The following is a 10,818-nucleotide window of genomic DNA, read 5'->3' on the forward strand; positions in this document are numbered from 1 at the left end:
CGGCAGGTGATGAGAGGCAAGCGTCCATGCTAGGCGATCGAAGGCGACTGTCAACAAGCCTCGACAACCCACGATGAGGCTCGCACGACCCTCGACGAGCCTCGCAACGAACAATTTTAGAGCAACCATCGATCCTTGGTGAGCCTTGCAACCTTTGACCACCGTCAGCCCTTAGTGATTTCTAACGAAAATTGATCGAAAGTACTATATTGGAATTTCGCATAAAGATTTAGGATTTAATTGGCAAAATTGAAAAGTGTAGAACTTAATTGGTATCCGCACAATAAATTTAAGATTGATTAAGTAATTTTCTACACACAAGGGCCTTCATAGGCCTAAAGGACTTTGAGAATGCTCTCCCATGCGCACCCTACACTTCAACCCCAAGGTGTAGTTTTATTAACTAGCAGTCTAGCCCTACTAATTAAGAATTTCCTATAACGAATGAATTCGATCAACGAATCCCGTGTCAATGTCTAATGCCAAAAGAACAAGTGCAATTTTGCTTCTTTCTCTTATCTTATCTTAACGCTAGACTTTGACCAATTGGCCCCACGGACAATTCCCATTCATGCCATGCCAAATATTCGAGTTCTTTCCTGTTTCAATCGGCTAAAGAGCCCCCTAACATATCCAGTTCGTCAATCGATGTAGAAAGAGACGTACCGTGTGGATCGTAGATGACAATTGTTGCAAATCTGATGGCAATATCATGCAGAAGGTTCGAGTGCCGGTATCAAGTAGAGCCGAATCTTACTTCTACGTAGACTCGATCGTCTTGGCCTAGATAGCAAAAGAAATGTACCTAATCACGAGCCTGATAGACCGGGGGGGTGGCCCGATCCCTCTCGCATCATCGGGACTCGAAGACAGGTGCGAAGGGCCTGGACAAGGGCTTTTAGTTATACGACTTGTGCCGGCACGATTGAGACCCAAGATGAGCCCCCATACCCTGAAAATTATTATTATTATTCGTTGATAGGTGGGACTAGGTGATAAGTTAGGTCCGACCCAGCTCGACCTTACCCCAATCTTTACCTCTGCTTCCAAGCTCATACTTCAAAAGCTATCCCGATTTAGCTCCCAATTCTCCTAACATTTTGTTCGAAGTGCATTGATCGAGGACACGTGCATCTCAATTTCAATGGGTCCTGTGTGAAATTTATATTATCGACGGTTTTCACGAAGTAGATATTGTTGTGAAATCTTGAGAAGCGCAGATTAGAAATGTAGAATTTGCAATGTGTGAGATAAGCAAATACTTTCCAAAATGAAAAAGAGGGAATTCCATGCCCCGCAACGATCAACAATGTACACCACATAAATCTTTTTCATAGTCAAACTAATGAAAAAATAACATCAAAAAAAGAAATATAAAATCTCAACTTTAGAAAAGAGAGAAATGACAAGTAACCTACCTAGTCACGAGCCTAATAGACTGCGGGGGGGCCTGAGCCCTCTCGCACCATCGGGACTCGAAGACAAATTCGAAGGGCCTGGACAAGGGTTTTTAGTTATACAACTTGGCCGGCACGATTATCTCTACTTCCAAGCTCACACTTCAAAATCTATAGTACATTGAGGACACGTGCATCTCACCCTTTGATTTTAATGGATTTCACGTGAAATTTATATGATCGAAAGTTTTCATGATATAAATAATATTGTGAAATATTGAGAAGCCTAAATTGAAAATGTGTGAGACAAGCAAGTACTGTCCAAAAATGAAAAAGAGGGAATTCCATGCCCCGCTACGTCCAACAATGTACACCACATAGTCAAACTAATGAAAAAATAACATGAAAAAAAGAAATATAAAATCTCAACTTTAGAAAGGAGAGAAATGACAAGAACTTCTATGGGGGTCACATTCCTCCAAATCGCTCCCATACGGTGGCGATGAACAGTAGCAAGTGAGCAACGATGAGCAAAAGCGACATCAACACCAGGAACAGCCCCAGTCTCCACCATTTGTTCCTTATTACTTTCAAGAACCCATCCTTGCACGCCATGCAATCGTAGCACAAGACGTCCTCGTCGTTTTGCCACGCGTCGCAGTCCTCGTCGTCCACCTCGTCAGAACCGGCACCAAGGTGGTCGTTTCTTTTCCAGTACGTGGCATTGACGCAATCCATTTCGCAGATCACGGGAGGTCTGCAGCAGCCGAACTTCGCAGCGGAAACATGAAACATTACATAGATTGAGCACTAAATGCAGAACACATAATTGACTGAGTGAAACATAATTGTTAAACCTAGTTTTGGCTGAAGTAAACGAAAATAACGACCCTATACCTCGATCGGGGACAACTTCCTCGCGCTAAAGTCGAACGACTTGAGGCTGAGAGATCGGGCCACCAGATCGTCACACATCCTCGAGTCGTAGATGCACGACTTGATGTAATTCCAGTTGTTGTCATTGTAGACCTTGTCCTTGAGCCACGTTGCGGACCCTATCACAGCCTTGCTCTCATTCTTGTAAGCACCCACCAAAGCAAGGCCCATGGTGAGCATCAAGATCAGAAACACCATGACCACGAGGAGGCCTAGGGCATGCACCTTGGCCCTCAAGAACAACACAACGTTGCTGATCAGGAACACGAATACCAGTGCGATGCCGATCCCGATTTGGAGCTTCGGCAGCCTCAAGAGGCTCTCGCAGTCATAGCCCTTCATGTAGAGAAGCCATATGATCGAGGCTAAAACGGGTAGTGAGAGAAGGAAGGTGAGGATGGCTATTGCGCCGACAATGATCCTCGCTAGCCTGGTCTTGTCCACCATGATTGGAGCTTCTTTAGAAGCTTCTTGCGGTGGCTTCATCTCTTCTTGGACTGCGGCTACCCTGGTGGTCACGGCTTCGGCAGCAGTGGCGGCAGTGGTGAGGTTATTGGTGTTCTCAGCCATCTTATTAATGGAAACAAGTTTGGTTTTTCATGTGAGAAATTAGGCTTGTGTAGGAGATGCGTATAAATTGCAGTTTTTGTTGCATGTGTTGTTCATGCCTCTCTCTCTCTCTACTTTCACAAGTATTTACTAAGTCAAGTCCAGAGAGCTGGAAGTTTGGTGAGAGAAAAATGGAGGGAATCAGAAATCTTAGGGATGAAGTTGTCACTCTCAGTTTGACATCATGAATATCTGTTGTTACATAGTGGAAGTTCCAAACACCCATGTAAAGCCAATGAAAAATAATATTCTTCCCATGATTATAAAAAATTAAGAACATAGTAAATATGATGTTTTGATAGGATATTTTGAACGAATTCAATTTATAGGTGATGGGGCAATTGACATGGATAAAGTTTATTTTACATGTTCTAACATATAATAGCTTAACTGAAGTGATATTTCCTTAAACGTGAGGAAAGTTGAGCGCATCACAATAAGATAAGTTCCCAAAAGTTTAGTTTACCATAATAATGTACTATATAATGCTTAGATTCAAGAGATAAGAGGACATAGCAAATATGATGTTTTGATAGGATATTCTGAACAAATTCAATTTATAGGAGATGGGGCAACTTACGTGAATAAAGTTTATTTAACATGTTCTAATATATAGGATGCGTTTGGTTCAGCATTCCCAACTCTAGGAAAAATACCGAGGCATTTGGCGAGCATTTCTAATGGGCTTTTGGCCGAAAGCCAGCATTAGGAATGCTGAAACCAATTTTTTTTTCCAAACTACCCTTACTAATTCTTTAATATTCCAATTTTGCCCCTCGTGATTGTTCATCTTCTTTGGGCCGAAGGAGGCCGGCCAGAGCCGCTCGAGGCCAGATTGAGACAACGAAGCTTGGGCGAGAGGCCAGCGAGGTTGCCCGACCCCGGCGACGGTCGCCTGAGGTCCAACGATGGGCTACGGCCACCGGCGAGCCAAATCTGGCGCCGGTGACCATAGCCCCTCACCAGCTCCAGTGAAGGGTAAGATTTTTTTTTAATAAAAAAAATCTCAAAGCCCTTTGCAAAATAAAATTTGCCAAACACTACTGGGGCCAAAGTAGCTTTACAAAGGATTTTTTACCAAATGCAATTTGCATTCCCTAAGAAACTTTAAGTTAAAGGTATTTGCATTCCCCTAAAGTCCCTTAGTAATGCTGAACCAAAAGCACCCATAATAGCTTAACTGAAGTGATATTTCCTTTAAGGGATAAGTATATTGGAAGTTCTAAAACTTGTCACAATATGCAATTGAGTCTTAAAACTTTCAAAAAGTGCAATTAAGTCATAAAACTTTCAAAAAGTGCAATCAAGTCTTATAACTTGTCAAATTGGTCAAATCAAGTTTTTTTCGTTAATTGCACTTTTTGTATATTGTAAGACTTGAGTGCACTTTCATGACAAGTTTTAGGACTTGATTACACTTTTCGAAAGTTTTAAGACTCGATTGTACTTTCATGATAAGTTTTAAGACTTGATTATACTTTTTAAAAGTTTTAGCACTCGATTACATATTTGTGATAAGTTTTAGGACCTTTGGTGCCTTTATCCCTTCCTAAAACCTTAGGAAAGTTAAGCGACTCACAATGAGAAAAGTTCACCAAAGTTTAGCTTACCATACGAATGTACCATATAGTGCTTACTTGGATTCAAGAGATAAAACGACATGCTTCTTTATGTAACTCTAGCTCTAGGTTTTGAAACATCATATCCTAAGTTACCCTATTTTTATCTTATCATGACTTGGAGTATGCAAACCTTTCGGCTCGGCTATTATGCATATGAAGGGACAACATTGATGGTTACACATACGATTTCAGATCAAATGTACCGTGTACAGAGTAAAAAGTCGTAAAGAATCTAAACACATGGGGCAGTTAATCTTGAGATGACTGAATCAGAAAAAAATCGGCAAAAGGATATTACAAGTGCCATAAGTTGTGTACGGAGGTCACTTTGGTGCCATAACTTTTTTTCGAATCACTTTGGTGCCAAGTCGGAGGAAAAGAGATCATTTAAGTGCCAACTCCGGTAAGTTTGGCCGGAAATCCGACGTAGCATTTTTTTATTAATTTCTGACGCCGACGTGGCTCGCCGAAGGATGAGTCAGCGTGTACAGTCAGCATTTTTTATTTTAAATAATTTTTTTCCTTTTTTTCTTTTCTTTTTCCTTTCTTTTCTTTTTTTTTTCTCTCCTCGCCGGCGACAGGCGAGGCCGCCCCTCGCCGGCCATGGGCGAGGCCACCCCTCGCCAGAAGAAAGGAAAAAGGAAAGAAGAGGAAAAAAAAAAGAAAAAAAAGAAAAAATTTATTTAAAATAAAAAATACTGACTGTACACGCTGACTCATCCTCCGGCGAGCCACGTTGGCGTCAAAAATTAATAAAAAATGCCAGGTCGGATTTCCAACCAAACTTACCGGAGTTGGCACTTAAATGATATATTTTCCTCCGACTTGGCACCAAAGTAATCTGAAAAAAAGTTATGGACCAAAGTGACCTCCGTATACAACTTATGGCACTTGTAGTGTCTTTTTGCCGAAGAAAATCCATTTTGCTGCCTTGTTTATGCAGATTGCACGTATTTTACTGCACAAACACCAGGGCAGAGCCAGCCCGATGATCTTGAAGATAGCGCTACATGCTCGGGAATCAGGAGACAGGTCAAAGGAACCAGAAACTTTTAACCCACCATCTCATGGGACAACAAGATCAGATTAGGTAATATTAAAGTTTTGTTAAGGGTGTTGCTCCTTGATTCAAAGCAGTCAAAATAACACAACAAGATGGTTCTCTGATCCTCTCTCTCCCTCCTTCCTCCCTCTCTCCCTCTCTCTCTCTCTCTTTATATATGTGCGTGTACATAGAAAGTGCAACAGAAAGGTCTTGTTTCCATAAACAACCAGAAATGAGGTGTTCAATCAGTAGCTTTCTGTCTCTTGCTTCTGGCTTCCTTCTTGGGCGTGGTGTCTACTGTTTGTGGCAGATGTATAATGAAGTTGGAGCTTCCTCAGACTCCAGCAACATGGTGGTTCTCATGATTACTCTCTCTCTCTCTCTTAACAACCTGTAGTACCTGAACTGTGCAGAGACGAAGCGCAGAGAGTGGCAAAGCAAGAGGTGATTCGGAAGCCAGACATGGCAAGGAGGCTGAAGAGGAGCTTGTTGAGAATGCAGACTACATATACACCAACTCTCTCCCTTAAATCTTGTAATTTCTCTGTAGATCAAGGCATGGGCTTGCTTCAGGATTGTGGTAGTAAGAGTTTGTGCCTTGAACTTATCGATCTTCGATTATTTTTCGATCAAATTTTCGGCAAATCGTTACTATGCTCCAAAACTGAGCTCTCAACTCCATGATTTTCCAGAACAAATGCCCTTGCTTTTGCCTTGTGAACAAACTTCCAAACACAAGCGCACACATTTTTTCAGGAAGTTATTTGGCCATTCCAACTGAAAAGTTCAATTTTAGAAGATGAATGGTTGATCTTAACTCACTTTCTGTCTTAATTATTCCCTCAATTAGGGACGTTTGGAAAGTTATTGATGAAGTGAAGGTATCATCACCAAAAGAAGAAATTTGCAAGTGAATTAGGCGATTAGTAACTGTCGTGAAATATGCTATGGTAGAAGATCTTCATTTCTGTCATAAACACAACCCCTTGAAAGATGGCGAATGCTGAGAGTTAGAGGACTTCAAATTTCTGTCCCAATCAGGATCATTTTGGTGCTATTGTCAACAATAAAAAATGTTATCTTAGTATGAATTCTGGGATTTCTAATTTCTGTTGATTTAATTCAATTCCTGTCGGAAGAAGCATCCGCTCTCTTGATTGCTTCGCTATCAAGCAAATCAAAGAAGGATTGATATTTTTTCACTTGTGGCTAAAACGAAATACTGAAAATGGACATAATTGGCTAGAGTTCACCAAATAGGAATAATTGCAGCAATTACTAAGCATTGACCCTTTCACATACTAAACTCCGCGAAATCAAGTGGGGAGCGGCGCGGGTCCTGGGCGAGGAACCGGTCGACGACGAACTCCCGGATGACCAAAGGAGAAGACCTTGCTGGCGGGAGAGAAGACTATGATTCCGATATCAACCCCGCAAAGAGTGCAGAGCTCGCTCGCTTTCTTGAAAAGCCCGGATCTCCGTTTTGAGAATGTCACTTGGAGATGGTTTTTCTTGGGAATTTTCAAGATGGCGATTTTCTGGCGACCCAGGCTCGGTTTCTTTGCCACGGGGTATGACAAGAATCAAGCAAGACAATCCAAGGTAGACTTAGAAGGTAGAGAAGACTGTAGTCCTTGACTCAAAGGGAGTTTATATAGAGAGTTTGATATGCAAAGTTTCAATGTCCAAACTAGCCAAGATTCCTCAGTTTTGGCCATGTCATTTCTAAGCATTACAGCATGGGATTGGAGTGGTGATTCATAGGTTATGATATCTCGTCGTAATGTCACCTTATTACTACAACTTTCTTTTACTGGTTGGCGACATTAAAGAACATAAACAACAGGTTTCCTTGTATGCTGGTGCTTGCAAGGCCACTAACTAGTTGACCTTTTTAGGTGAGAAAGTTCATGGGGATGGCCATTCTTTAATCACACAATATGACAAGTAATTACTAAGCATCGTATCTGTCTTATGTGTAGATTTGGCAAAGACATTATGAAATAGTACAATTTCATGAAAAAATGAGAAGCCGGTGCTTTCTTCATATTTACCGGATTCTTTTGGGTGTGTATGAGCATGTGTTTGAGTCATAGAAACGAGGATATCTTTCTAATCTTCAAGTCTTGCAATTATAGCGAAGGATATGATTCCTTAAAGATTGATGTAACTGCTATTCTGATGATCAATTTTCTTTTAATTGGCATTGGCTATTTCCTTTTCATACTTTCGTAGGTAACCACGCACCATTTAGCAAACATTGAGCGGGGTAAAGTCAATCAATTTTTTTTTCTCTTAATGTCAATGTTCTTTTCTATTCTCAGCCCAAACGAGGACGCTGGGTAAGTGCGTACTGTGGCGAGGACGGCTTTGATCTAGATTGGGCTTTGAATCATTGGTTTAAATGCTGTTTGAAAAATCATACTTTATAAATGACTTTTGTTTAAAAAAAATTCAAAAAAAAAATCTCAAAACCAACAAAGAATTCGGTGGCCGGTGAGGCTAAATCTGGCATCGGCAACCTCGGCAAGGTGACTTAAGGTCACGCGACCTAGGCGATCGTCGCCTTGGGTTGCATGACCCAAGGCAATGGTTCGCCTTGCCTAAGGTCAATCTGGCTTGCTGGCAACTATATCTCGCCTCGCCGATGGCCTCCTAGCGGTTGAGCCCTTCACTGGTGACCTATCACAGGCCGATACTTGAAATAGCGAATTGGAAGCTCAACGTTGACTCAAATAGTAGAAAGAGAAAGTGTTTAGAGAGAGCTCAATGAGAGAATGAACTTCTATTACTCAAATGTTGGATGATATAAATGATGGGAGAGTACCCCTATTTATATAAGAATCATTCTAATTACAATCATTGATTTCACCTCTCATCTAACGGTAGAGATCTATTCTCACAAGATAATCCCGCCTATCAATCTAACGCGTGCTCAAGACTTGGGTTTGCTTCAGAATTGTGGTATTTAGAGTTTGTGCCTTTAATTTATCGATCTTTTTTCAATCAAATTCTTGGCGAGCCGTTGCTATGCCCCAAAAATGAGCTCTCAACTCCATGATTTTCCAAAACAAATGCCCCTGCTTTTGCCTTGTGAACAAACTTCCAAACACAAGCACCCACATTTTTTCAGAAAGTAATTTGGCTATTGCAGCTGAAAAGGTCAATTTTACAAGATGAATGGCTGATCTTAACTCACTTTATGTCTTAATTATTTCCTCAATTAGGGACGTTTGGAGAGTTATTGATGAAGTAAAGGTATCATCATTCATCACCAAAGAAGAAAGTTGCAAAAGAATCAGGCGAATAGTAATTGTCGAGAAATATACTATGGTAGAAGATCTTTATTTCTGTCATAAACACAGCCCCTTGAAAGATGGCGAGTGTTGAGATTTAGAGGACTTCAATCGTTTGTCCCAATCAGGATCATTTTAATGCTACTGCCAACAATAAAAAATGTTATCTTAGATGTTGATTTAATTCAATTCCTGTCAGAAGAAGCATCCGCTCTCTTGATTGCTTCACTATCAAGCAAATCAAAGAAGGATTGATATTTTTCTCTTGCGGATAAAACGTAAATTTATATGGTCTTAAATACTGAAAAGGGACATAATTGGCTAGAGCTATATGACGTTCACCAAATAGGAATAATTGCAGCAATAACTAGGCATCAACCCTTTCACATACTACAACTCTGAAATCAAGTGGGCACTTTTTTTTTTTTTTTTTTTGGTAAGGTAAGTGGGCACTTTTTTATTTAGGTCAACATCAAAGTTTTCTTTATGTCTCAAAGATAAAACATCTGAACCCATGAAGAGGGCCTCAGAACATGAATAAATCAAGTAAACATTCAACACTAGCAAATTCTACTAACACCAACATGAACAAATTTCTCAAATTTGATCAGTCCAATGTTATTTACACAACACCCGAATCACGAAACACAAGAAATCCAGAAGGCAAAAGCAAAAAGGATAGACAGGCATGTCCAGGGAGACACTGGACAAAAAACACCCTAAAAGGAAAAGAGCACAATAAGTGCATCAGAAGAGTCCATTTTGGTCATGGAAATTGTACACGTGCCCAAGATTGTATGCACCATTCACTTCAAGAGGCTTGCTCTCGAAGGCGATTTCTCCGTTTGTGGAGCAGGAGTCCACCATCAGCTCGTTGATCCATCTCATCACGTTCTTCTTGAGATCCTCCATTGACCCTCCCAACTGCTCGAGCTCACATAATCCAAGCTCATCAATCGGTGCCTCCCACCAGCGTTGCCTTTGGCTCGCTCTCCTCATCTCATCCAGCGCCTCCCCGCGCTTCCTCTCCGCCTCCAGCTCGTCAAGAACTCGAGTCAATATCGCGTTGAGGTCGCGCAGGTTCGCGTTCCGGTGAGCTTCGATGAGCCGGCAGTCACCCGAGTCGGGGGGCGGCGCCGGGTCCTGGGCGAGGAACCGATCGACGATGAACTCGACTTCCGGGTGACCGAAGGAGAAGACCTTACTGGCGGGAGAGAAGACTATGATTCCGATGTTGACCCCGCATAGAGTGCAGAGCTCGCTCGCTTTCTTGAAAAGCCCGGATCTCCGTTTCGAGAATGTCACCTGGAGATGATTTTTCTTGGGAATTTTTGAGATGGCGATTTTCTGGCGACCCAAGCTCGGTTTCTTTGCCATGGGGTAGGATAAGAATCAAGCAAGACAATCCAAGGTAGACTTAGAAGGCAGAGAAGACTGTAGTCCTTGAAGTGACTCAAAAGAGAGTTTATATAGAGAGTTCGGTATGCAAAATTTCAATGTCCAAGCTGGCCGAGATTACTCAAATTAATGAGTTTTGGCCAAGCCATTTCTCAACATTACATCATGGGATTGGAGTGGAGATTCATAGGTTATGATATCTCATCCTCTTAATGTCACCTTAGTGCGACAACTTTCTATCACTAGTTGGCGACGTTAAAGGGGCATTTACAACAGGTTTCCTTGTATGTTGGTGCTTGCAAGGCCATTAACTAGTTGACCTTTTTGGCTGAGAAGTCAATCCTTGTTAAGGACTTTTTACTTTACCTGGCCATTCTTTAATCACACATCACTGTAACGCACATGCTTCTGAGTATGGCTGTGATATGACAAGTAATTGCTACAGCATCGTATAGATTTGGCAAAGACAATATGAATTAGTACAGTTTAATGAAACAGTGAGAAGGCGGTGCTTT

The 10,818-nt window shown here is 41.5% G+C and overlaps 2 protein-coding genes across 2 annotated transcripts; both read right to left on the reverse strand.

Moving 5' to 3' along the window:
- Window positions 1–1,712: 1,712 nt before the first annotated feature.
- Window positions 1,713–2,947, reverse strand: LOC115682999 (tetraspanin-15-like). Its single transcript, XM_056312765.1, has 2 exons — window positions 2,295–2,947; window positions 1,713–2,168 (listed from the first exon to the last, which is right to left on the reverse strand). Exons 1-2 carry the CDS (start codon window positions 2,901–2,903, stop codon window positions 1,866–1,868), a joined length of 912 nt encoding a protein of 303 aa, XP_056168740.1. The 5' UTR covers window positions 2,904–2,947; the 3' UTR covers window positions 1,713–1,865.
- Window positions 2,948–9,411: 6,464 nt separating this feature from the next.
- Window positions 9,412–10,309, reverse strand: LOC115682998 (agamous-like MADS-box protein AGL62). Its single transcript, XM_030607375.2, has one exon. It carries the CDS (start codon window positions 10,280–10,282, stop codon window positions 9,653–9,655), a length of 630 nt encoding a protein of 209 aa, XP_030463235.1. The 5' UTR covers window positions 10,283–10,309; the 3' UTR covers window positions 9,412–9,652.
- Window positions 10,310–10,818: the final 509 nt, after the last annotated feature.

The sequence above is a fragment of the Syzygium oleosum genome, unplaced genomic scaffold (genome assembly GCF_021117445.2).
Source record: "Syzygium oleosum isolate NSW1041296 unplaced genomic scaffold, Sole_v2.1 Sole_v2.06, whole genome shotgun sequence".
NCBI classification, from domain to species: Eukaryota; Viridiplantae; Streptophyta; class Magnoliopsida; order Myrtales; family Myrtaceae; genus Syzygium; species Syzygium oleosum.